At 49.9% G+C, this 27,124-nt stretch overlaps 1 protein-coding gene across 6 annotated transcripts; it reads right to left on the bottom strand.

Moving 5' to 3' along the window:
* Positions 1-27,124, bottom strand: LOC138436550 (kynurenine--oxoglutarate transaminase 1-like). Of its 6 annotated transcripts, XM_069582254.1 has the most exons (16): positions 27,054-27,096; positions 25,979-26,024; positions 25,519-25,644; positions 11,824-12,024; positions 10,378-10,436; positions 8,078-8,228; positions 4,657-4,806; positions 4,490-4,576; positions 4,122-4,250; positions 2,403-2,523; positions 1,987-2,063; positions 1,768-1,857; positions 1,431-1,617; positions 1,272-1,351; positions 636-722; positions 1-547 (listed from the first exon to the last, which is right to left on the bottom strand). In XM_069582254.1, exons 4-16 carry the CDS (start codon positions 11,917-11,919, stop codon positions 482-484), a joined length of 1,380 nt encoding a protein of 459 aa, XP_069438355.1. In that variant the 5' UTR covers positions 11,920-12,024; positions 25,519-25,644; positions 25,979-26,024; positions 27,054-27,096; the 3' UTR covers positions 1-481. The 6 variants fall into 6 exon arrangements, 5 of the variants coding, with proteins under 5 accessions (XP_069438355.1, XP_069438357.1, XP_069438356.1 ...); XM_069582256.1 differs by lacking the exon at positions 11,824-12,024 and having other exon boundaries at positions 27,054-27,124; XM_069582255.1 differs by lacking the exon at positions 4,490-4,576 and having other exon boundaries at positions 27,054-27,098.

Here is a 27,124-nt window from a genome sequence, read left to right as displayed (position 1 = left end):
TCTGAACAGCTTAAAACTTTATTATGGGCAAAAAGTACCGGCTTGAGGACTCACAGCTAAATATAACTTCCCAGGAACAAATGTAGATAAGGAAAGGGAAGGATGTCTGAGGCCTGGCTGGGGCCAGGACTGGGACCAAGGCCAGTACATTATTGAAGTCTGCCCTCGGAGTCCCAGCTGAGCCTGGGAAGGGGCGAGGGGACCCAAGACCATTCAGCCCAGCACAGGGAACACCAGGGAGAGGCCCCAGCCAGGCCTCCCTCACCTCTGCGACAGGAACAGAGCCATGCACCATGAAGAAGTGCTCCCGACTCCCCAAAGACCAAAAGCAGGACTCTTCCCTGGGATCATTCTGTGTTACAGAGACGGGCTCCTCCAGTACCATCTACCTGCCACCTGGGGGATGGCTGAGAGCTGGACAAAGACAGAGCCTCGCAGAGTGTGCAGGCCCCAGGCAGGGCTCAGGGTTGATGTCACGACCTCAGGGCATGAGCTCAGCCTTCCACTTCTGCAGCTTCTGGTCCATGGCCCGGAGCGTGGATTCATCCTGCACCAACACAGATCAATCCTACCCCTCTCCCCAGCAGGTCTGAGGAGGCTTGGGGAGCTCTGCCCTCCCCAGGCCTGTCCTTTACCTTCACGAAACAGAAGCGGATATAGTGGTCAAAGAACTTCTGGTGTGGCACGCTGACGAAGGTGGACACTGGAATGGCCATCAAGCCCTGGGGAGGAGGAAGCCCATGTCTCAAATATCCCACAGCCTGGCAGGCCTCTGGGGGGCCTCAGGGGATCAGAGGGGCCCATGATAAAGAAGGAGAAAGAGAATTAGCTTCAATGCAGCACCTCCCAGTGCTGTGTCAAGGTCAGAGGTAAAACATCCCAAAGCACCATTCCAAGTTCCTCCTTATGTACAGAGGACAGAGGGCGGCTGAGAGCAAGGAAGATCACCTGGCAGGTCAGGGCAGAGCCATAGAAGAAATGTCTTAGAATTGTAGCACTGAGCTGGATGGACCTCAGAGTTAATGGGCCAACCCCTCATTGTACAGATGGGAAGACTGAGGCCCTGAGAGGGTAGGAATTCCTGCCAGCCCACAAGGCCTATTGGAGCACATTAAAAACAGGCTCTCCTTTCCTTGAAATGGATACAACCCTGAACCACGGCTCAGGGCAGAGGCCGGGCTGGATTTTGGCCCATCAGCTCAGGGGTCAGGCGCCCTTAGCAGTGCACAGCCTGTAAAGCACACACAGCCGACCGCAGAGGCCCAGCCCACCTTATTCTTGATCATCCACTTGACGAAGCGTCTGTCGTAAGGCTCATTTGCCGCTCCGGGCAAGTCAGGCATCTTGTTTTCTGGGGGACAGAGGACGTGCTGGGTCCTGGGCAGCCTCCAGGGCCCCAGCCCCGGCTCCAACTGGCCGGGCCCACTTACTGAAGTCCGAGATGTCTGTGATGAGGAAGTAGCTGCCCTGGGGGATCACAGGCCGGAGGCCCACGGACTGTAGGCTCTGTATCATGTGGTCGCGGCAGCGCTGGATGTACTGTGGGAACTGCACAAAGTAGCTGCTGGGTTGGCCGAAGTGCAGCTGCTCCCGCTCGAAGCTCTGAGCCACTGCGGCCTGGGGAGGGCGTGGGGGCGGGTGGAGGGGGGGGCGGTGAGCGGGTCAGGTGTGACCCGACCTTGGAGCTGGCCCAAAGGCCTCTCTTGCCCCGCCCCTATCTGGGCCCGCCCCTCACCTGGCCACGCCCTCATGGCCACGCCCCCTCACCTGGCACTGGGTGGCACACTGATCGATGGAGTTCTGGTGCACAGTACGCAGGTGCTTCATGAGCCTGTCCGGGCCAAGGACCCAGCCCACCTGGACCAAGAACATAGGGGAAGGGGGAGGCCCTTGGGGCCCCAGCCAGACCCTTTGCGGATTCCCAGGCCAGCCTCTCCCGCCAACGATTGTAGAGGGAGGGCTCCCCATCCCCCCATCCTCTCTCACCTTCCAGCCTGTGACACTGAAGGTCTTGCCAGCGCTACCAATGGTCAGGGTGCGTTCCCACATGCCAGGGAGGCTGGCTGCCCAAGATCAAAGAGAGAGGCTGCTGAGACGGGGTTGGGGGCACGGAGTGGGGGCTGGGTCCCAGCACGGACCCAGGCTCTCAGCGCTGCGGACTCCACTCCGTGTTAAGCTATTTCCAAGGCTTATTTGAGCCCCTCCTCATGACAACCTCGGGAGGTAGGTGCCACTGTGTTCCCCTGTCCCGAAAGAGGTGAAGTCACAGCCCCAGGTCACCTGACCTGTGTGGGTCCAGACCCCTTGGTCCTAATCACCAGACCTGTGCTGACACCAGACTGGGCTCAAGGCCCTGCCGCAAAGGTCCGGGGGTACGGGGCGCCCTGGCCGGCTTGGCTCACCGATGCTGATGTGCTGGAACCCATCGAAGACCAACCACTGGTACACCTCGTCTGTGATGCACACCACGTCATGCTGCTGGCACAGGCTGGCCACCAGCTCCAGCTCTTCCCTGGAGAACACCTGCAGGGACCGTCCCCCACCAGAGAGGCCAGCTCAGAGCAATGCGAGCGGACAGCCAGAGCCGGTGCCAAGGGCTTCTCTGCCCTCTCCTAACCCTGCAACAGTGACCCTGTGAGGTCAGCTGTGAGATAACAGAAAATATTTCTATTGGTCTCTGCCCCGGATTCTGGCACAGAACTCCTAAAACCCTTGCAACTACTAAGGGGTAAAAGCACTGGAGGGTTTCCCCGGTGGTGCTAGTGGTAAAGAACCTGCCTGCCAATGCAGGAGACATAAGAGATGCGGGTTCGATCCCTGGGTCAGGAAGATCCCCTGGAGGAGGGCATGGCAACCCACTCCAGTATTCTTGTCTGGAGAATCCCATGACGGAGGAGTCTGGTCGTCTACCGTCCACGGGGTCCCAAAGAGCTGGACACACTGAAGCAACTGAGCACGCATGCACAAGAGCACTAGAAGCATCTTTTGCTCTAAGGTCTGGTCTTTGATCCTGACCTTGACACAGGCAATGGAAGCCCCTGTACACTCCTAAGAGATAAGAGCACTAGGAGCATTTTTGTTCTAGTGAGGTGACTCTAAGTGGGCTCCTGGATCAAGGCTGGCCACCAGAGAGACCATGCAAGCCATGATTAGAAGCCTGACATTTTCAGCCCCCTCACATATCCCACTCCCTGCCACTTCCCCAGAGAAGGGAGAGGGGTTGGAAATGGAGTTGATAATTGATGCCTCCATCAAAATCCTGATAGGTGGGGTTTGGGGAGCTTGCAGAGGTGGATGAGCTCATGCGGGCACCCGGAGGCTGACGCACCCCAACTCCACAGGGGCAGAAGCAAGCACCTGTTCTCGGGCACCGCCCAGACCTTGCCATACTTGTCTCTTCATCGGGTTGTTCATCTGTATCCTTTATCATCTCCTTTAATTAACTGAGAACTGTTAGTAGGTGTGTCCCTGAGTCCTGTGAGCCACTCAGATGAATTGAACCTGACGAGGGGGTTGTGGGCGTCTCAGATTTACAGCCACAGGTCAGAAGCACAGGTGACAAACTGACTTGCGGTTGGCGTCTGAAGTGGGGTGGGGGCAGCCTTGTCAGACTGGGCCCTTCACTGCTGGGAGCTGACACCATCTCCAGGTGGACAGTGTCAGGACTGAATTAAATGGAATTGAACTTTGTGGGACACCCAGCTGGTCTCACAGAACTGCTTAGTGTGGGGGAAAAAAGAACCCCGCGTATCTGGCATCAGCAGCTTCGAGAGTGATAATGGTAACAGTAAAGGAGAAACAGGTGGGAGACTGGGTCTTCCTTGACATCGGTTCTGTCATGTTCCCATTTTACAGATGAGAAAAGTGGAGCGGTGAACTCTCGGGTCCGGGTCTGTGGGGGAGTAATAGAGGCTTCCAGCCCAGCCCACTACCGCTGACACCTTCCCTGGGGATCCCTGCCCCAGGCCCTGGGACCCCAGGAGCCTCGATCCTCAGAGCTCTCGGCAGTTAGCTCTCCCACTTCACAGATAAGAAAACTGAGGCCCCATGGCAGCACACGAGTAACAACAGGGACGCAAGCCAATCTGGAGGGGCGCCTGGGGAGGAGGTCCCTCAGGTACCTTTCCCAGGGGGTTGTTGGGTGTGTTGAGGATGAAGGCTTTAGTGCGAGATGTGAACTTGCTGGCCAGCTCCGTGGGATCCAGCTGCCAGTTGCTGCTGGAATCTGGTTCTCCCTTCTGCGTGGTGCTCTGCAAGAGGAGGGAGGCAGGGTGGCAATGTTTACTCCTTGACTTTCATCTGTAGGAATTCGGCTCCTCCCTCCCAGGCATCTGCCTCCACTGTCTCTCCTCTGGGGCTCTGGACACCCCTCCCCCCATCCTGGAGAAACTGGCTTCCTCCACTCCCTTCCTTCTTTGCACCTCCCAGGTTCAACCCAGCACACTCCTTGGACCCCTCTGCCCACCCACCCTCCAACCAGCATCCTCACCGGCTTCAGGGACACAAACACAGGGCGACCCCCTGCCATCAATGTCATGGGCTCATAACAGTAAAAAAAAGGCTCGACGATGATAACCTAGTACAAAGGTCAGATGAGCTGGGGCTGACACCACCCGGACCCTTCACCCCTACCCAGCCCGGGCTTTGCCCATTCACCTCATCTCCTTCATCCACCAGGGCCTGGAAGGCTGTGAACAGGGCCCCATAGGCACCCACGGTTACCAGCACGTTCTTGAGTGGGTCTATCTCCTGTCCCAGCAACTTCCCAAAGAAACTGGCCAGAATCTTCGTCAGGGGTGGGTAACCCTGCCAGGACAGCACGGGTCAGGCCCCTGGCTCAGCCTGGGCCCACCCTCCTGTTCAGACACTCTCTGCAATTCTAGCATCTTTCAGCAGCAAACCTGGGGGTCAAGTCAGCTTCTGTGGGGTGGGTTCTTTCACCTCACCACCACCCCTTGCCATGAAGCCTGCTCTGTGCCAGGCCCACCACCCAGGGCTGGGATGGATGGGGAACCAGACAGAGTGTATGCCTTCACAATGACAGTCCAGTGGAACCCTCAAAATAGCAACAACTCTAAGCTTTAAACATCTCCCTTTAAGTTTAAGAGAGTTTAAGGGAGGACTTCCCTTGAGGCTCAGCTGGTAAAGAATCCGCCTGCAATGCAGGAGACCTGGGTTCCATTCCTGGGTTGGGAAGATCCCCTGGAGAATGGAAAGGCTACCCACTCCAGTATTCTGCCCTGGAGAATTCCATGGACTGTACAGTCCGTGGGGCTGCAAAGAGTCGGACATGACTGAGCCACTTTCACTTTCTTGAAGTTTAAGAAGGACTTTTTTGCCATCTGAGCCTCTTGGCAGCCTTGCAAGAGAGACATTGCTTGATTCCCATCATTTAACAGGTGGAAAAAGAGACCCAGAGAAAGGAAATGACTTGCCCAAGGTCATGGCAGTTGCAGTGCAGGACGGAGGGTTTATGGTGCAGCTTTGGAAACCCCTCACTTTGAGAGGAGTATTGGATCCATAAGCTTGTTTGCTGAGGACACTTATAAAACATTCCAGGGTAAGCCGAGGGACTGAAACCTAAGGTCTGGAACTTAATTAAATGATTTACCAAACCAGATTTGACTGCATGAACATGAACATTGTCTATACATCAAAATATTCCATGAGCAAAGTTAGAAAACTAAGAGAGAAACATTGCAACATAAAGAGCTCTTGTGAAGCAATAAAACAAATACACATAGCCAAATGAAATAATGAGGGCAGTCATGAAAGAAAAATTGCTGATGTTCAACATTGATAGTAAAAGAATGGACTTTCCTGCCAGCTCTGAGACCAGACTATTGATGGGAATGTAAGTCTTACTGGAGGGCAATTTGATGATATCCGTCATAGGCTAAAAGGCTTACTCCCTTTGATTATCTGGTTTTACTTCTTGTGATTTGAGATAAATGCTCACTTATGTGTACACACAAAATATTCACTGTGGCATTGCTTAATAGTGAGATAACCAAACCAGACCATCAGTGCAGGGCTGGGTAAATAAATTATGGCGCCTCTAGTCAGTGGAATACTATGCAGTCATCAAAAAATGAGGCTATTTTGACTTGGAAAGTTGCCCCTATCATACTATTTAAGGAAATAAACAAGTTCCATAACACTGTATATATAATGTTGAATTGGCTTAGCAGTTCTAGTAGTTCTGTGTGGAGTCTTCAGGGTTTTCTATATATAGTACAATATCCTCTACACATAGTGACAGTTTTGTCTCTTTCCTTCCAATTTGGATCCCTTTTGTTTCTTTTTCTTATCTGATTGCTGTGGCTAGGACTTCTAATACTATCTTGAGTAGAAGAGGTGAGAGTGGGCATCCTTGTCTTGTTTCAGATTTTAGTGGGAAGGCTTTCCGCTTTTCACTGTTGAGTATTATATTGGCTGTGGGTTTGTCACAGATAGCTTTTGTTATGTTGAGATCAGTTTCCTCTATTACCACTTGGGTAAGAGTTTTTATCATGAATGGATGTTGAATTTCATCCAGTGTTCTTTTACATCTATTGAGATAGCCATGTGGTTTTTGTCTTTTGTTTATTTGCTGAATCACCCTGATTTGCTTATGCTGAACGATCCTTGTGAACCTGGGATGTGGCGTACAATCTTTTTTACATGTTGTTGGATTTGGTTTGCTAATATTTGTTGAAAATTGTTGCATCTGTGTTTGTCAAAGCATTGCCCTGTAATTTTCTTATTTGGTGCTGTCTAGTTTTGGTATCACGATGATGATGGTTTCGTAGTAAGTCTTTGGGAGTATTTCCTCTTCAATTTTGTGGAAGAGTTTGGGAATGATCGATATAAGTTCTTCTTTGTATATTTGGCAGAATCAGTCTGTGAAGCCATCTGGTCTCAGACTTTCGTTTGTAGGGAGTTTTTAAATTACAGACTCTATTTCACGTGGAGTGATAGATCTGTTCAAATCATCTGTTTGTTCTTGATTCAATTTTGGTGAGTTTATGTTTCTAGAAAAAGATTTGTGATTTTTTAGCACAAATGGACTCATACTATGAACAATATTGGCCTTCCCTTAAGATCCAGTGGTTGGGACCCTGTGCTTTCACTGTAGGTGAACTAAAATCCCACCGACTGAGTGGCACAGCCAGAAAACCCAAAAGAACAAGGTTCTACTGGATAGCACAGAGAACTATATTTAATACCCTATGATAAACTATAATGGGAAAGAAAATTTTAAAATGGGGATATATGTATATTATAACGGAATCACTTTGCTGAGCACCAGAAATTAGCACAACGTTGTAAATCAAGCTGAAGCTCCAATACTTTGGCCACATGATGCAGAGTCAGCGTTATAGTTCAATTAAAAAAAATACCAGAAAGCCACACAAATCTCATATGTGGACATATGTGTGTGTTTATACAAACATTTTTAAAAGTTCAAAAGTCTAAACACTCAGCAAAGGAGCACACTGTTGGCAGTGCTAGACTCTGGGTGGTGGGAATGGAAGAAACTTTCCCCCAGACTGTGAGATGCACACCAAGGTTTAAGAACTTGCTCCAGGGCTGGCAAATATTTACTCTGTGGTTCTTCACAGACAAACTTTGGATTTAGAGTGCCCCCCCCCCCCAAAAAAAAAAACCAACTATCTTCCATGAGTTTTATGGGTCACCTCCTTCAGGAAGCCTTCCCTGACCTCTCAGGTTTCATTCCCTCCTTCGTGCTCCCGAGGACCCCAAGCTCCTCCATGGCAGCAATCAACCACCTTTGATTTCCGCTTCTGTTGTTTGGTCTGCTTTTTCCACCACTAGACCACAATCTCCCAGCTCAGGTTTTGTTTTGTTTTTTTTTAAATCTGCCTTTCCCCCAGGCCATGAACTGTCCCAGGGCTTGTAACAAAGGAGACAGTCAATGAACACTGAACCGTGGCGGGATTGAATTTCAAGGGCTCTGCCCCGTGAACCCTAACATCTAGATTGGCCTGCTCTCCAGAAAGAGCTGCCCCTTCCTCCCCTGGGACCTCTGCAGAGGCCAGTGTCTAGGGGCCCCCAGAGGGGCTGGGAGACTCACAAATGCCTTCGTGTACTGGTTAAGCATGAAGTCCCCGCTGACGGCGTGCTGAAAGGCTTCCACGGCAAACTCTGGGGGTGAGAAGTCTGGGAAGCCTTCACCGAAGTTTACAACATCAGCCTCCTCGCTGGCCAGTTTGACAAATTCCACCCTGGGCAACAAACAGAGAGTGGGTAGCAGAACCCTCCACCCCAACCTGGATTTCTGCTCCATTCCAGGGCAGGGTGAGCAAGGCTGTTGGGCTTGCAAGAGAAAAACTGGATAATTAGCACCCATCCTGATCTGTTTACAGTCATAACTGGTCGCATGCTGGTCACATGTCTCAGCCCAGGGCCTCTGCAACTTTCCATCACGATCCACAGTAAGAAATCACTTTTACATCCCAAACTCTGGAGGGACAAACAGGGACTCCACGTTCTCCTTCCAGTGGGATCCACGGCAGTCTTTCCCATCCTGTCCTACTCTGGTCTTTACAAATACTTGCTGAGCACCCCTAAATGGATTTCATGACCTATTCACACATCTGTCAATGCCACACTTTGAAACATTTGCTCATATCGCCTCTGTTAGTTTATGAGGCAAGTTCTGCTCCTCAGTCGCAATGGGGATGGAGAAGGTGGGATTCAGGGGACTTGCCCGATGGCTCCCCATTAGCTTTTCCCAGTTGGCTTTTGAGTCCACCTCTGTCTGAAGCAACAATCGGGCCCTGGAGAATGACTCTGAATAGACTGTAGTGCCACCAGCCCTGCCCTCTGCCGCCTCTGGCCCCCTACCACCTTTCTTCTGGGCCTGCCTGCTGGCCACCTCTTTAGAGAAGCTGGCAGAGAGGCTGAGAAGCTGGATAAAAAGGCTGGCACATGGCTCCAGGTTGGCAGGGGGCAGAGCAGTCAGGTGTGGTGGCAATGAACGTGCCTAACAATAAATATGTCTAAAATCGGTTCTTCTTCTCTCCAGAGCTTCACAAGGTCTCTGAAGACACGAAGTTGCTGAGGCTCAGAGACACCGATGACCTGCCCAGAGCCACACTAGTGGCTAAAGCAGAGCTGAGATGTAAAGTCAGATGGTGGGTGTTCCATGGTGGCTGTGACAATGGAGCCAGATCCTCAGGCCGCCACCCGGGGGTCCTCAGGAACCTGGGGCCTCTCATGGCCCTCATCTCTCCTAGCATGCTCCCCTGGTCTGTGCAGTCCTCCCAGGCCAGCCCTGCCCTGACTCTGCCTGAGACTTGGCTTCTCCTGGCCTCAGTCCTCCGTTCTGTAGAATGGGTATGAAAGGCTCAAGAGTCTGCTGCCTCTGTGAGTCAGGACAGACTCTAGCTGCCTCTCCCAGCCAGTCATTTCCTTCCTCTGGGCTGGACTTGACCTTATCTGCAAAATGGGCCCCGGGCCTGCCCACCTGCCTCACAGAGAGGACAGAGGGGGCAGCCTGGGGAGCAGGACCCAGGGGGCTCAACCTGGAGAGCAGCCGGACACCATAGGGCCTTTGGGCCTGGCCCCCGTATCCCAAACACCAGGGAGCATCAGAGGAGAAGATGGCGGTGGAAGATTTTTGCAAATCACAAAATGCGGTACAGGAGGGGTGTTTGAAAGAAAAAGATGGTCCTCTTTTGGATAAAAACAACAGCCAATGATATCTTTTTTATGTACAGAGGTGGCTCTGTGCTCTTGGCCAAAGGGGGAGTGGGCTGGGAGCAGGGGTTGGAGAAGGGGGAAGAAGGAAGGGCATTCAGTCTTTCTTACACATCTTCAATTGCATCCATTGCATCACTAGTGACAGCGGGCACGTACGTCTTTCACATGTAGAATGAGTCAACTCAGAAAAGATGGTAAGCTCTGCAAGTGTCGGTGAGGAGCTGCCCATGTCTTACCTTCTTATATTCTTTAGCTTATCTTGTTCTCTACTAAGTGTGAAATGAAAGACCACACCCCCCCCTGGCCCCCGGAAAGCCCTCAGCCCAGTGCCTGGGTAGTGCCCATGGCTCACACAGTATTTCATCTCACCCTCCCAAGGCCCTTCAGGGGTGACAGAAGTACCTCCATTTCCTAGCTGGAACCGGAGGCTCAGAGCAGGTGAGTCACTGGCCCCAAATGCCACAGCCAAGCAGGGTGAGGCTGAGACTGAATCCTAAGCAGGCTGCTGGGGGGTCTCACCTCTCAAGGGCTGAGGCTGCAAACCTCCTGGTCCGAGTATGCAGCCGTCTTGGGTACCACGGAGTCCCTGCCAACCCAGTGACCACCAGCCCTGCTATCCTTGAGCCAGGGGACCCCCACCACCATCCTCCCCAGTCCTGCCTGGCTCACCACGGGCTGTGGTCGATCCCGTCCAGCCTTCGAGCCTGCAGCCGTTTAGCCATGGTGAGCTGGAGACAACAGAGCAAGCAGGGAGTCAGGTGGAGACAGAGCAAGTGGAGAGTCAGCCAGGGCTCGCCCCGGGAAGCAACTGCTCTGTGACCACAGCCTCCATGTCCCCCCCTCCGGGAGGAGGAGAAGAGCAGGGCTCCTCCAGCCTCCCAGCGCCTGGCTCCTCCCCGCGCCTCCAGCCTGGACTTGCCCACCTGCCAGCGACGAAAAATAGTAAAAACGATAGCATAATCTTTGCCAGGGAAATTGTGTGATCCCCAAAATGTTAGACGGCAGTGATCATTTGGTGAGTAAACAGACATTTTTCCTTCTCTTCCTTAACAATTTTCTTTTTTTCACACTTTCTAAAATAAATGTTTTTCTTCATGATTAAAAATATGGGAGTAGATTACATTTTAGAGGAATGTTTATAAATGTGCTGTACTGATATCAATAAAACAGGTGACAAAATGAATGTATGGTATGGTTATGTTTTAAAAAATAGCCTTGCATATGCTTGTCTATATACATTTTTTATGGTAATGTGTGAATGGAAAAAAGTTTAGAAGGAAACGTAGTAACACGTTAACAAAGGTTCCCTCTGAGCGGTGGAATTGTAGGTGATTGAATTATGGGGGTGCTTTTCTATGTTTCCAAGTCTTTTTGTCCGGAGATCATATCATCTTTGATTCTGAAATGTGTATTTTTGCACACTGCACTTTCAGACGTATCTTAGAACCTATAGAATGAATTTAATAGGCGATTTCCTCCTCCCTTACTAGTCCCTAAAATAACAATGTATCTTAATATTGATGTCATATGGTTTCAAGGATATAAGGACTTGCTTTCGAATTGGGTATGCATCACGTTAAGGAAATAAAGTGAAGATGAGTTGGGGCTGTGCTGGAGAGGTGAGTAGAGGTTGGAGTGAGGGAGTTTGAGGAGGGTTGAGATGGCTGAAGGAGTAGAGGGGTATAGGGGCACAGGGAGAGAACAAAGATGAACCAAGCTGAATGAGTTCAGGGAGGAGATGAAAAAGGGCGGAAACTCGAGGTGCTCAAAGGAGTGACCTTTGCGTACATCACACACTACTTGGATAAGGGAGGAGCCAGTGCCTGTTCTTGAGTTTATGCATAATGCATTTATTCAGCCAACATTCATGAAGCACCTACTGTGTACCAAACACTGGGCTGGGCTAGGGGCCGATGGGGCGGCTGCAGCACCAAGGATGCAGAGCTATAAGCTAGATCAGAAGCAGGGGCAAGGGAGGGGCCCACACCCAGGCTGCAGTCAGAGAAGGCTTCCTGAAAGAGGAGGCTCACGCACAGCTTTGAAGCCAGGACCAAGCCAGATCCCAGGAGCCCCAGGCCATGCAAGCAGCAGAGCTCGGGGGGCGAGAGCACTTACAGTCTGGTGCAAACACCGGGTGAGCGAAGCTCCAGACTTCTTTCCCCGGAGGGGCCCCACCAGGTGCAAACAGATGGCCGTCGCATTCCTGAACATGCCTCCCAGAGCCGTGGGGCGACGTCCCCTCCAAGGGCAGAGAAGGGAGAACACCCCGGCCGGAAAAATGGCTCTGGGCCCAGGACTTGGTCCCCCCGCCCAGCTCTAATAACAAAAACAATAAGGGCTGGTATTTATCGAGTGGTCGCTCTGCACCAGGCGCGGCAACAAGGGTTTTGTCCCACGACTATCCTTCAGTCCTTGAAACCCTGGGACCACCCCCCACCCCAGCAACCACAGTAACCCTTTCAAAACGCTAAGAACAAGAGAGAAAAAGATAGTGCTAAGTTGTGTCCAACTCTTTCGAGCCCACAAACTGCAGCCCGCCAGGCTCCTCTGTCCATGGGATTCTCCAGGCAAGAATACTGGAATGGGTTGCCATTTCCTTCTCCAGGGGATCTTCCCGACCCAGCAATTGAACCCAGGTCTCCCGCAATGCAGGCAGATGCTTTACTGACTGAGCTATGTGGGAAGCCCTCAAAATGTAAATCACCTCTAGTTAAAAATGATCCAGGGGAAGATTATGGATGGCTTCTAACATCACAGAGTCAGGCCTACCTCACGTCCTGACTCTGGAAACACACATACCACCTGTAGACTATTTCTGTGCTAAAACCAATCTGAAGCTGACCAGGCCTTAAAAGAGATTCAGGAATTCCCTGGCGATCCAGTGGTTAGGATTCTGTGTTTTCACTGCCAGGGCCCGGGTTCCATCCCAGGTCAGGGAACTAAGAACCCACAAGCCTTGCAGTGCTGCCAAGGGGGGAAAAAAAAAAGATTCAACAAACATTAATCAAAACGCGAATGCTTCAAAAAGAAGAAAATCATTGAAGGACACACTGCACAATTTCAAAACTTACTAAAAAGCTAAGGGAACCCAAAACACAGTGTGGTACTGCCATAAGGATGGACATATAAATCGAGGGAACAGGATTGAGAGCCCAAAAGTAAACTGCTATTTGATCAACTGCTGTTTGACAAGGGGGCCAAGAAAATTCAAAGAGGGACAGGACTGACAGACTGATAGCTCCTTCTCGATTCTGTGGGTGGTGGTGCATGGCTGTTCTTAGTTGGTAAAGTGATTTGTCTGGTTAATTCCGATAACGAAGGAGACTCGGGCAGGCTAACTAGTTATGCGACCCCCGAGCAAAAAAAGAAAAGAAAATTCAATGAAGACAGAACAATCTTTTCAACAAATTGGTGTTGAAACATCTGGATATCCCCATGCAGAAGAATGAAACTGGACTCCTACCTTATAAAAAAAAATTAACTCAAAGTGGATCATGGACCTAAAAGTCAGGGTTAAAACTATAATCCTCCTTGAAGAAAACAGGAGTAAATTTTTTGACCTTGCATTAGAAGACGGTTTTTTAATATATAACACCATATATAGCAGCTTTTATATATCACAACACAAGCAATGAAGAAAAAATGGATTTAGATTTCACCAAAATTAAAAACTTTCGTGTCTCAAAAGATACCATCAAGAAAATGAAAAAACCCACATAGCAGAAAGTATTCGCAAATTATAAATCTGAATCTCTCCAAAGAGGTATAAAGTGCTAGCAAGCACATGAAAAGATCCTCAAGATCGTTAGTCATTAGGTAAATGGTACACTAAGACACAACTTCACACCCACTAGAATGGCTATAACAAGACAGATAATTACAGGTGTTTCAAGGATGGTGGGAAATTGGAAGCCTTGTATATTGCTTCTGGGAATGTAAAATGCAGCAGTGGATGTGGAAAGCAGTCTAGAAGTTTCTCAAAATGTTAAACACAGAGTTAGCATATGACCTAGCAATTCCGCTCCTAGGTATATACCCAAGAGAAATGAAACACAAAAATATGTCCATACAAAAACTTGTACACTGGGATTTCCCTGGTGGTCCAGTGGCTAAGACCTCACACTCCCAATGCAGGGGACCAGGGTTCCATCCCTAGTCAGGGAACTAGATCCCTTGTGCCGCAACTAAGACCTGGACTTCCCTGGTGGCTCAGACAGTAAACCATCTGCCTACATGTGGAAGACCCGAGTTCAATCCCTGGGTCAGGAAGATCTTCTGGAGGAGGAAATAGCAACCCACTCCAGTATTCTTGCCTGGAAAATCCCATGGACGGAGGAACCTTGTAGGCTACAGTCCATGGGGTCACAAAGAGTCGGATGTGACTGAGCGACTTCAGTTTCCTTTCTTTCTTTTACAAATCCTCATATTAAGAATAAAACCCAAAGTTTCTACCGTATCCTACAAGCATATACTACGACGCCATATTAGATCAGACATGAGGGCCCAGGTCATTTCGTACCACCGTTTCTCTCGCTTGCTCTCGCCCAGCCACGCTCATCATTCCTGTCTGTTAAGTTTCCTTATCTTATATCAGCGCCAGCAAACATACTCTGCCTTGGGTCAGAGCAAATACTTTAGGCTTTGCAGGGCAGACAGTCCTTGTCACAGCTTCTCAAGTCTGCTGCTGCTTTGGGAAAGCAGCCTCAGATGACACATTCACACACCCGAGGCGGCAGTTTGCGTTGTGGCCTCACTTCTCTGATGAATCTAAGAAAAGCTGTTAATTTTTATCTTGGCTCAGCTTTTTATTCACAAGGACAGTGTGATGACTTCCAAGCTCCTTGCACACAGGACTGCAAACTGGAAGTCCTATATAATCTACCTGCCCACAACATTTCATAACTATCCGTGTGACCCTCTAACTTTACTATGGAGGAGAAACAAAAGGACAATAATTCATAACCTAGTCATGGATACAAATGCTCAGGCTTGCCCACACTAGAAGATTCTAGGAAGTGGATGGTTGTCGGCCCTTGCTTGTAAGAAACAAATCTGGCCTATGGGACGCTCCTGGTGGTCCAGTGGCTAAGACTCCCCGCTCCCAATGCAGGGGGCCCGGGTTTGATCCCTGGGTAGGGACCTAGATCCCACATGCCACACAGATCTTTTCCCATGTGCCACAACTAAGATCCAGCGCAGCCGAAAAAGAGAAAGAGGGAAACAAAGTCTGGCCTAAACTAGGCAACTCCCTAGCCTAGTCCCTTCTAAACTCCACTCCCAATTCAGCCTGTTCCTGCAAGGTCTTTTGAAGCATTTCAGAGCCCAGAAAACTCGTCACCTGCCCCAAGGTGGGGCACGTCCTCCTCTGGTCCTCACTCAGACATCAGCGTCTCCGGAGCATCTTCTCTGACCCGGTCCTGGCAAAGCGCTGAGACCACAGCGTGGACCAGGCCTGTCAAGAGATGCCCACAGACACTGTCACCATTACTATCCAGCAAGTATTTCCTGACCAACGCGAAGCTGTGTGTTATGGCTCGAATCGTGTCCTTCGAAAGGATATGTCCAAGTCCTAACCTCTGGTAACCTGTGAATATTTCCCCAGTGGCTCAGGGGTAAAGAACCTGCCTGCAATGCGAGAGACATGCTGGACATGCAAGTTCAATCCCTGGGTCGGGAAGATCCCCTGGGGATCTTGGGGTTGGTCCATGGGGTCGCAGAGACTTGGACACAACTGAGCGACTAAACAACCACCTGCGAATGTGGCCTTATTTGGAAACAGGATCTTGGAAGGTGTAACAGATTTAAGACGAGGGACTTCCCCTGGTGGTCCAGTGGCTAACAGTCTGGGCTGCAGGGGGCCCAGGTTTGTTCCTTGGTCAGGGAACTAGATCCCACGTGCGGCAACTAAAGGTCCCGCGCGCTGCAACTAACACTGGCCCAGACAGAAATAGCAATGCATGTATGCTGAGTCACTTCAGTCATGTCCGACTCTTTGTGACCCCATGGACTGTAGCCCACCAGGCTCCTCTGTCCATGGGATTCTCCAGGTAAGAATACTGGAGTGGGTTGCCATTCCTTTCTCCATAAAATAGTTATAACAGTAAATAAACAAATATTCGAAAAATTTCGGATGAGCTCTCAATGGATCAGAGTGGACCACTGCCAGTACAGTTTGTTTCCTTGTAAGAAGAGAAAAGAATGCAGACGCACAGGAGAAAGGTCATGTGAAGACAGCCGCTGCTGCTGCTGCTAAGTCGCTTCAGTTATGTCCGACTCTGTGCGACCCCACAGACGGCAGCCCACCAGGCTCCCCCGTCCCTGGGACTCTCCAGGCAAGAACACTGGAGTGGGTTGCCATTGCCTTCTCCAATGCATGAAAGTGAAAAGTGAAAGTGAAGTCACTCAGTCATGCCCGACTCTTCGCCATCCCATGGACTGCAGCCCACCAGGCTCCCCCGTCCCTGGGACTCTCCAGGCAAGAACACTGGAGTGGGTGAGGCAGAGATTAATGTGTCTCCAACCAAGGAACACCCAGGACTCCTGACAGCACAGAAGCTAAGAGAAAAGCATGGACCGGATTCTCCTTTGGAGCCGACAGAGAAAGCATGGCCCCGATAACACCTTGATTTTGGACTTCCAGCCTCCAGAACGATGAGAGAAAAAATTTGTCTTTATATTTAGAACCACCCGGTGTGTGGTACTTTGGTAGAGACGCCCAGGAGACTAATACAACCGGACACTAGAGGGCGCTGGGGGCACAGCCCCTGCGGGCAGGCCTTCCCGGGGGCTCCTTGGAGGGCGCGGCCTTCAAGCCCAGTCCCAGAGGATGGGAAAGGATGCCAGGCGGTGCAAAGGCCCGTGGGGGCGAGCTGGGAGATTCCAGGGGCTGGGAAGTCAGTCAGAGTTCACCCTCTGATTTACTCCCTGTGGCTAAGAAAGTGCGATTATTATCTGAGGAGGGGCATTCCACCCTGTGTCTGGGATAATGTGCTGGCCTGCAAGGCCCCTCAGCAGAGGATGGGAGGTGCACCGCCTGGTATGAGCCCAGTGCTGGCCTTGGAGGGCACAGCCGTGCCTGTTCTGGGGGGACCAACCATCCCGCTTGCCCGGGATTGAGGGGTTTCTCAGGACACCAGACTTCAGTGCTGAAACTAGCACCATCCTGAGCGAACGGGGATGGGTGGTTCCCTTAGACCGGCCGAGTGCAGGGGTGCCTGCTCCCATCCTGAGTCTGAAACCCTCTGATTCGCCCAGATGGACTTAATCTTAGGGCAACCCCCCTCCTTCACCACCTCCTGGCCACTTGGTTCAAACTCTTCGGCTGCCTGGTAGGCTGATCCTCTGTCTGACACGGTTGCCCACATCCCTTTATGTCTATCAATTCTGGCCTTTCTCCTAAGGCGGCTACACCTCCTCTGCCCCAGATCACACCTGCCATCATCTCACCTGATCACAGAGGTACGAATAATATTAATACAGTCAGTTCTAATTTGCTCACTCAGCACGAGGCACTGAAATTAGGACTATACTGATGTCATCAGACGCTTTCAACAGCCCTGGAAAGCAGGTGCTATCCTCAACCTGCCCCCCCACCTTAATAGGCAAGGAAGGAACTTCTCGGGTGGCCCAGTAGATAAGAATCCGGGTGCCAATACCGGGGACTCGGGGTTGATCCCTCACCTGGGAAGATTTCACATGCCTCGGAGTAAAAAATCTCGTGTGCCACAACTACTGAAGCCGGTGCCTAAAGCCACTGCTCCGCAATGAGAAGCCATAGCGGTGAGAAGCCCCCACACTATAATGAGTAACCCCCACTTGCTGCACCTAGAGAAACCCTGAGTACACCAACAAAGACCCCGTGCAGCCGAAAGTAAATAAAATTTAAAAGCAAAACAATAAAGGCAGGAAATTTGTAAGAATGATAATATAACAACAAAAACCAGTCAATCCTTAAGGAAATCGACCCTGAATATTCTCTGGAAGGACTGATGCTGAAGCTGAAGCTCCAATACTTTGGCCACCTGGTGCGAAGAACTGACTCATTAGAAAAGACCCTGATGCTGGGAAAGATTGAAGGCAGGAGGTGAAGGGGGCAACAGAGGATGAGATTGTTGGATGGCATCACTGACTCAATGGACATGAATTTGAGCAAACTCCGGGAGATACTGAAAGACAGGGGAGCCTGGTGTGCTGCCGTCCTTGGGGTTGCAAAGAGCGGGACACAACTGAGCGCCTGAAAAACTGGAACAAACACTCAAGCGGGGCTCCGGCAGGTCAGGGGAGGGTTCGAATCATGGGATGCCCACAGTTTAAGATCCCGGCGTGTGGCCCTTTCCTCTCCTCTGCCAGTCTTGGCCCTTCATTCTCACTGCCAGCTGTCAGGAAAGGTGGTTCCTTGGGGCTGGGGGTGGCCTGGGCCGCCTGGCTCCGTGGAGCGGGGGAGAGCCTGCGCAGGATGAGGACACGCTTAACCACTCATGCTACCTCAGGGCTGGGGCTGGAAACCAGGATCCAGCTTCCACTGCAGGGGACTGCCAGGGCAGCGACTGCTGTGTGTGTCTGGGTGAGTCTGTGGGCACAGGAGTGAGTATCATACTGCACCCTTTGTGGAGCAGGTCTGTCCTGCCAAACCTTTGATGCCCACCTGGGATTGGGCACCAAGCAGACACTGGGGGAGAAGGTGAGGACACAGGCTTTGGGGTCATGCATACCTTGGCTGTGTGACTCAGGGCAAGTCACCTTACCTCTCTCAATGTCAGTTTCCCTATCCGTAAAATAAATAGAAATAAGGGAGCTCATGGAAAGCCCTTCACTGAATGCCTGGCACATAGAAGGTGACTGTAAATGGCAAATGTTAATAATAGAGTGGGCACTTTATGAATACCCGTGAGATTCACACAATATGACCTATTTCAGCGGGACTGACTTCATCAGATGTCAGGAGGCTTAGTGCTGAGGGCCTGCGATAGTTTGAAGGGCCTATGAAAATGTTTTCATTTTAATTTATTTTAAAATAAGAACACAAGTGGTGCTAGTGGTAAAGAGCCTGCCTGCCAAAGCAGGAGACATGAGACATGCATTCAATCACTGGGCCGGAAGATCCCCTGAGGAGGGCATGTCAACACACTCCAGTATGCTTGCCTGGAGAATCCCGCAGACAGAGGAGCCCGGGGGGCTAGTCCATGGGGTCGCAAAGAGTCAGACGACTGAGGGAATATAATAATGAATGTATAATAATGAATCTAGCCTGGATGATATGTGTTCTTTATACCAACATAGTCATAAAGTATATATATATTTTTTTGGCCAAGCTGTGTGGCTTGCGGGATCTTAGTTCCCTGACCAGGGATTGAACCAGGGCTCTTGGCAGTGAGAGCATGAAGTCTGAACCACTGGACCACCAGGGAGTTCTCCTTTGTTATTATTATTTTTTTAATGGAGAAAGGGGCCCATGAAGTAGAAGTGAATAGGGTCCCTGAAAGTTTTAATGTGACCTTGAACGTGGGTAAATCCGTGTGTGGTTGTGACTACTTGTGCAAATAAGAGTGTTTGCCCTTGAGTACTTGCACATGTCTCTTTCCTTGGAGCCCGTGGCTGTCATGGGGACAGTCTCCAGGAACTTGAAGGGGAGGGAGAGCCACTGGGGGTCTGAGCCGAGGGTGGGAAGGGCACAGGTGGCCACCTGGGGCGCCCTCACCAGCAGCACTGCCAGGTGTCAAGGTGTTGCATGCTGCTTGCCTGTTGCATGTCCGACTCTTTGCAACCCCGGAACTGAAGCCTGCAAGGCTCCTCTGTCCATGGAATTCTCCCGGCGAGAATATCGGAGTGGGTTGCCATTTCCTCCTCCAGGGGATCTTCCCACCCCAGGGATGGAGCCCGGGTCTCTCGCATCTCCTGCATTGGTAGGCGGGTTCTTGACCACTGAGCCACCTGGGAATCCCTGCAAGGCATTGCCCTGTGAGGAAATGGGTGCTTGTTGTCCCTGAGGCCACCACCAGGGGACATGCAGAGCCAGCCCTGTCTAGACTTCTGGCTAGCTGGCCCGAGACCTTAAGTCATACGAGACATTAGGACAGAGGACAACTTTGCGTCTCAGAGGGGAGCGTGGCCTCACTTCATAGAGGAGACCGTCGGTGGGGAGTGTGCTGGTCCAGGCCCACCCCAAGGTGCGACTGCCGGCCTCCCAGACCAGGGTTCTTGCACTGACTGGGCTGACCTAGGTATCTCTACAGGGGCTCATTCACAGACACCTGGGAGCTCTCACCATTGCCTCATTCAGAGACACCAGGAAGGCGCTGGGGCAGCCTTTCCCAAGCCACACCCACCTCCAACTCCCCATGTGCCTCATCTCGCATCTTCCAGGAAGCAAGTCTTCCCTGGACAACTCCTCTACAGCCCTGATGACTAGCTTAAGGGTAATGACCGTAGCCTTTTATTTACTGCACTCTTTCTCTGTGCCAGGCCGCCTGCCCAGCATTTACAGGGCCCATCACTTTGAATCCCATGAGAAAGGTGCCATCAAGAGGCAAAGTAACAGACCCAAGGCCACAGCTAGCAGGTAGCAGAGCTGGAATTTGAACTCAGGACACAGACTTCACTGCCACTGTGGAGCAAGGGGAGGCTGAGCAGTGACACCATGGCCCCTTGGGCTACTGATTCACTATTTCCAGAAAAAATCGAGGAAGCACAGACTGACAGATGCTCAGTGGGAAATGAGAGAATTTGATCTAGTTGCTTACATTTTATGGATGGGGATAGTGATGAGCAGGGAGGGGCACCGACCAGCCCAGATTCCAGGGCGACCAGATCACCCGAGTCATACTCCTGGCATTTTTCTCATCCTAGCAGCTGCCTGGGACATTATTATGCATGTGTCTCAGAGGAAGATGCTCAATAAACTTTCACTGAGTGAGAGAATGAATGTTTACCTCTCCAACCAGACTGTGAGCTCCGTTAGAACCAGGACTCTTCTTTGTTCATCTTTCTACTATCGACAACTGGTGCAGGAACTTAGATACACACCTTTTATTCCTTCAGCAAGTATTTATTGAACTTCCAGTATGTGTTATGCCCTAGGCTAGCCACCAGGCACACAAAGGAGAATAGGACACCTTCCTTTCCTTTAAGGTGTGCATACAGAATGAGGGAGACAAATGAATAATCAGACCATTCTAATACAGTGTCAGCCTTAACATGCAAAGGATTCTTATAAACCAGTTACAAAAGACCAACATTTCAACTGAAAAAAAAAGTGGGCAAAAGATATAAATTCACACACAAAAAGAAAACAGCATGTAAACTTGAAGAGATGCTGACCCTTGTCATAACTGACAAAATACAAACTACACTGAAACACTCTTGTCTGGGTCTCAGGCAGAGAATAATAAGATTGGGATGCCCTAAGTCAATACTACGATGCACTAAAAGTCACTGGTAAAACTTCTGGAGGGAAACTTAATACTAGTGACTTATATTATTCTTTGACTTAAACACTCTGTCTTATAGATGTTTATCTTACAGGGATGTTCATACATATACATAAACCTGGAAGATAATTGCAGTATTGTGTGTGAGGAAAAAAAAGCCAATTCAGTGTCTTATCAGTTGGAGGCTGATTCAATTTCTTTTGATTTATCCATACAATGGAACGCTATACAGTCACCAAAGGAATGAGACCACCCCTAGCATTCTCATGTGAAAAGATATTCAGGTTACATGAAAAATGCAGGCGGATTTCAAAACATACTACAAACTTACGGTAATCAAAACAGTGTGGCAATGGCATTGCTTAGACATACAGACCAATGACCAGAATTGAGAGCCCAGAAACAAACTCAAACATCTATGCCCAGACGACTTTTGACAAAGTGTCAAGACCATTCAATGGGGGTCAAATAATTTCTTCAACAAACGGTGCTAGGACAACTGGAGAGCCCCTTGCAAAAGAATGAAGTTGAACCTCTATCTCACTCCATCTACAAAATTTAACTCAAAATGAATCAATGACTTTGATCACATTCTTCATAGTGTCCCTTGATGCACAAAAGTTTTACATTTTTATGAAGTCCAAACATAAAATTAGATTATGACCCAGCAACACCATTCCTAGGTTTATACTGGAAAAACAAAACAAATGTCCACACAGAAACCTGTACGTGAATGGTAATGGTAGCATCATTCATAACAGCCGAAAGGTGGAAACAAGTCCTTCAACAGATGAATGGTAAACTGGGGTATATCCACACCATGGAACACTGTTTAGCCACAAGAAGGAACAACAGACACACTGATACATGGTACAACTCGCATAAACCTCAAAAGCATCCTAAGAAGTCAAACCCAAAAGGTCACCTGTTGTGTGATTGCTTTCGCAGAATGTGTCCAGAATAGACAGATCCGTGGTGTCAGGAAGCAAACTAGTAGTTACCAGGGTATGGAGAGGGGAATGCGGAGTGATTATTCGATAGACACAGGGTGCAGCTCTGGGGCACTAGACATATTTTGAAACTAGAGGGAGGTGGTGGTCATGCAACATTGTGAATACACTAACTGCCACTGACTTGTACACTTTAAATGGTTAACTGTGTGTTCTGTGCATTTTACCTCAATTGTGAAAATGTATGGGGACTTCCGTGGTGGTTCAGTTGTTAAGACTATGCCCTTCCATTGCTGGGAACGTAGGTTTGAGTCCTGGTTGAGAAACTGACATCCCACACGCAACTAAGCCTGCGTGCTACTAGAGAATCCAGGCAGCACAACAAAAGATCCCGCGTGCCGCAACTGAAGACCCGATGCAAAATATATGGTAAGAAAAAAGAGGCATGTGGAAGACAGCATACTCCGCTTGCATTTTAAATTATACAGCTACAAATGTGGTGGTGCGTACATACGCATACACATACATAGTTCTCGCTTCCCACTGCGCTGTGAGACTGTGAAAATAACCATTCAAGCTGCAGTGGTGCAGAGAAAACCGAATAATGGGAAAATTTTTGATTGTTCAGGGACCTTTCAAAGGTGTTGTCAAAGCATTAAAACTTCTAGATGATGCAGGGGCCACAGGAGACACGGGTTTAATCCCTGGGTTGGGAAGATCTCCTGGAGGAGGGCATGGCAGCCCACTCCAGTATTCTTGTCTGGAGAATCCCATGGACAGAGGAGCCTGGAAGGCTACAGTCCACGGGGTCGCAAAGAGTCAGACACGAATAAGGTCACTTAGCACTTACACACACATCATAGACATGAAATAAAGATTTCTTAAAAAAAAAAAACACCTCTTGATGGCCTGTTACAAATGTAGAGGGAGGTGAAAAAGTAGTGAAACTAATAATACTACATTTAATACTTATTAAATTGCTAGTGTAATTTAAATTAAAGCATTGAGAATTCAAGTATTTTCTTTCGTTGTAAAAAGGTATCAAGGATGACCCAGCAATCCCACGTCTGGGTATACATCCAAAGGAAGAAAGTCCTATCTCAAGAAGAATCTGCGCTCCTGTGCTCACTGCCACATTCTTCATGAGTCGACATTTGGAAACAACCTGAGTGTCTGTTGATGGATGAATGGATAAAGAAAATATGGTATGGATGAATATACAATGGAGTGTTATTCGGTCTTTAAAAAGAAGGAAATCCTGCTATTTGTGACAACATGGATAAAGCTGGAACACGTTACGGTAAGGAAAATAGGCCAGAAAGAAAAGAGACAAATATTGCACAATATCATTTATATGTGGAATTTGAAAAAAAAAAAAAAGAAAGAAAGAAGTGGAACTCATGGACGCAGAGGTGCAGTGGTGGTCGCCAGGGGCTTGGGAGCGGAGGAAGCAGGGGGAGGCTGACGAAGCAGCACAAGCCTCAGTCACAAGGTGGATGATCCTGAGGACCTAACGCATAGCCCGGTGGCTGCAGCAGACAATGCTTTATTGTTGTTTAGTGGAAATCTGCTAAGAGAGCAGATTCTCTCCCTACAAAAAGGGTAACTACATGAGGTAATGGAGGCATCACTGACTTGTTTGCGGGAGTCACTTCACCAAGTACACACAGAGTAAATCATCACATTGTATACTTTATATTACAATTTTATCTGTCAATTAGACTTCAATAAATCTGGGGGAAATTATCAAGAGTCATTGAAACAGTGCTTGCCTTCCAGTTGTGTAGCTTCAGATACAGAACCAGCATCTTCTCTATGCATTGGTGAATCATCACACTCCTTTCTAAGTTCAGATCAACTTAAAATACTCTATTCTTTGTACTTTCAATGCTATGAAATATATCTGGCAGTTCCTTTAATGTGGTGTTTTTGCTGGCATCATTTCCTTGGGACAACATCATCCTTTTTGTCAGAACCGCTTTCACTCACGTGTCGATATGATGTGCCGTCACTAAGTTTCCCTGGCTGCATAGTTAGAGCTTCTGGAACAGCAAATCGCTGCGGGTTCAACATTCCCAGTTCAGTTCAGTTCCGTTCAGTTTAGTCGCTCAGTCGTGTCCAACTCTTTGTGACCCTGTGAATCGCAGTACGCCAGAGCCAGCTGTTTTTCTTTTGTTTTCATCTGCTTCACACGATTTATGGGATCCTAGATCCTGGATGAGGGATTGAACTCATGTCCCCTACATTGGAAGCTCTGAACCTTAACTGCTGGCAAGAGAAGTCCTTGCCAGCTGTTTAGAAAATCACTCTATTTATCTTCAATTCGGATTGCACGTTCCGTCTCATCACTCTGCATGTCTGTGCTGCGCTTTCATGTGTGCGGCCCAAGTCCCTCTTTGGGGGAGCTATTTCCTATTCTTTTGCTCACACATTTTTGTAAAATGTCACATGGGTTTATCACTAGGAGACAGGAGGCAACACAAACCACATGCTTTGCTGTCTATGTAGGAACTGAATAACACGCATGGTGACCAATCCTAAAAGAGATCAGTCCTGAATAGTCACTGGAAGGACTGAGGCTGAAGCTGAAACTCCAATACTTTGGCCACCTGATGCGGAGAATTGACTCATTGGAAAAGACCCTGAAGCTGGGAAAGATTGACAGCGGGAAAAGAAGGGGATGACAGAGGATGAGATGGTTGGATGGCATCACCAACTAGATGGACATGGGTTTAAGTAGATTCCGGGAGTTGGTGACAGACAGGGAGGCTTGGCGTGCTGCAATTCATGGGGTCGCAAAGACTCGGACTGGACTTTCCGTTTAACGGCTGGAGAAACGTTAACTGTAATGTTTGCTGGGATTTTTGAAATAAACTTAAAGCACACAGAAAGTGCTCAGTAAAAAAGTAAAAACTGTGACAATCCACTCCAGTATTCTTGCCTGGGAAATCTCATGGACAGAGGAGCCTGGTAGGCTACAGTCCATGGGGTCGCAAAGAGTCGGACACAACTTAGCAACTGAACAAAACAACACACCAACAGGCAGATTGTGATTTGGGGAAATAGATCTGAATGGAAATGTAGCACAAAAATGGAGAGTGAAGTGACCTAGCAATATGAAAGAGAGAGTTTTGTAAGGAATTAAAATTTGTTTATAGAATAGCAGTTGCAAATATTCAAACAATAAAGTCTGGCTAAAGGAGCTAAAGAAAGAGTAAAAACAGCCATTACAATGATGAGGTTCTAGAAGTTATGATATACGACACTTACCCTCCAGAGAACTAACATCTACGTAAGTAGGTTAGGGCTCAGCTTTTCGGATCCCTCCCATTCTCTAAGCCTCAGTTTCTCCATCAGGACAAGATGTCTGGGCCCAGTGGCCCCTCAGGGCTGTTCCGCCCTTCTCTGCCCTGCCCAGGACCCGGCTTGCTCACCCCTCGCCTCGCTCTGGGCAGCTGCCTCTTCCTCCTGTTGGCGCTTTGCCTGTTCGTCCTGTGCTCGCTGCCGCTCCAGTTTCTTTGTCATCTTGAGATCCTTCCACTTCTTTTTCTCCTCTTGTTCTGGATAAGAGGACATCCCAATTGGTGGAGGGAAGAGTGACTTGGAGGTGGGAAAACTTGGAACAGCCCAGGAGGTGGTGTCCTCTCAGTAGGTCAGCCTGGGGACTCCAATGCTGCCTAGAGAGCAGCCAGAGAAGCCTTCCATGGCTTCTGGGCTGCCCGTCCCCATTTTGGGTACTAGTAAGACCTAGAGGGGACAAACCTGGTGGCTTTTCCCCAAGATTCAGCTGTGTACTGATGGAGTGGGGTCAGGGGGCAGGTGAGCACAGACACTTAGCTCCCCATTGGGCCCACCCTCCCCAGGCCCACCTCCACCCCGTAGTCCCTGACTTACTCTGTTGCTTCCACTTCCGCCACTCCACCCTTTGGCCATGTTCACCCTGGAGAAGGAGTCAGGGGAGATACAGGAGTGAGGCTGAATGGTCACACCTGAGCTGGCGGGGGAGGGTGTTCCCACTTGCTGCTCCCCAGCTGTCCCCTCTGTTTAAATGAGTTGTTGGTTAGTGGCTCAGTCGTCTCCAACTCTTTTGCGGCCCCATGAACTGTAGCCCACCAGGCTCCTCTGTTTGTGGGATTCTGCAGGCAAGAATACCTGAGTGGGTTGCCATTTCCTTCTCCAGGGGATCTTCCTGACCCAGGGATGGAATCCGAGTCTCCTGCATTGGCAGGCAGATTCCTTACTGTCTGAGCCACTAGGGAAGCCCCTTTAAATGAGGGTGGTGAGGAAATGAGGGGCACCCCCCACACACACACACACACAATACTGCCCAAGAGAGAGCGTCAGGAGGGCAGGGACATGTATCCCCAGTGCCTGAGACCATAGCTGGGACATAGTCAGCATTCAGCAAATTGTTAAATGAGCTCCTCCTGGAGAGAAGAGGGACTAGGTGCAGGGTGACAGGACCTGCCCACTGCCGCCCTGGTTATCAGAAGACATACGTCATGAAAGGGCTCGGGAAGAAGCCGGCTCCCGCCTCACGAATCCGAACCCCGGGCAGAGTTGCCAATAAGAACTCCAGCAAGGTTGCCATTGGCCAGAAGGCAATGGCAACCCACTCCAGTACTCTTGCCTGGAAAATCCCATGGGCGGAGGAGCCTGGTGGTCTACAGTCCATGGGGTCGCGAAGAGTCGGACACCACTGAGCCACTACACTTTCCCTCCGGTAAGGTAATGAGTTACCAACGCTGTCCCGGCTCCGACTCAAACCCCGGTTCCCACCTCCGCTGCTCATCGGGACAGGGGTAACTGAGGCCACAAGCAGGCAACAAGCTCGGACACCCCGGCCGCGGAGCAGCGACGAGCCTGGAGCTGGAGGGGCGACTCGGACCCGCCACAGGGTCCCACGCGGCTCTGTCTTTTAACCCCAGGCCCGCGCCCTGCCGCAGGGCTCTCACATCTCTCCACCTACCCGACAACACGGCCGCTTCCTCGCGCGCTCCGCCATGTTCGCCGCACACCGTCGGCCCCGCCGGGCCAATC

The sequence above is a fragment of the Ovis canadensis genome, chromosome 3, assembly GCF_042477335.2.
Source record: "Ovis canadensis isolate MfBH-ARS-UI-01 breed Bighorn chromosome 3, ARS-UI_OviCan_v2, whole genome shotgun sequence".
Classification (NCBI taxonomy): domain Eukaryota; kingdom Metazoa; phylum Chordata; class Mammalia; order Artiodactyla; family Bovidae; genus Ovis; species Ovis canadensis.
Note: the sequence above shows the minus strand (reverse complement) of the source record. Positions and strands in the feature narration are given on the sequence as shown.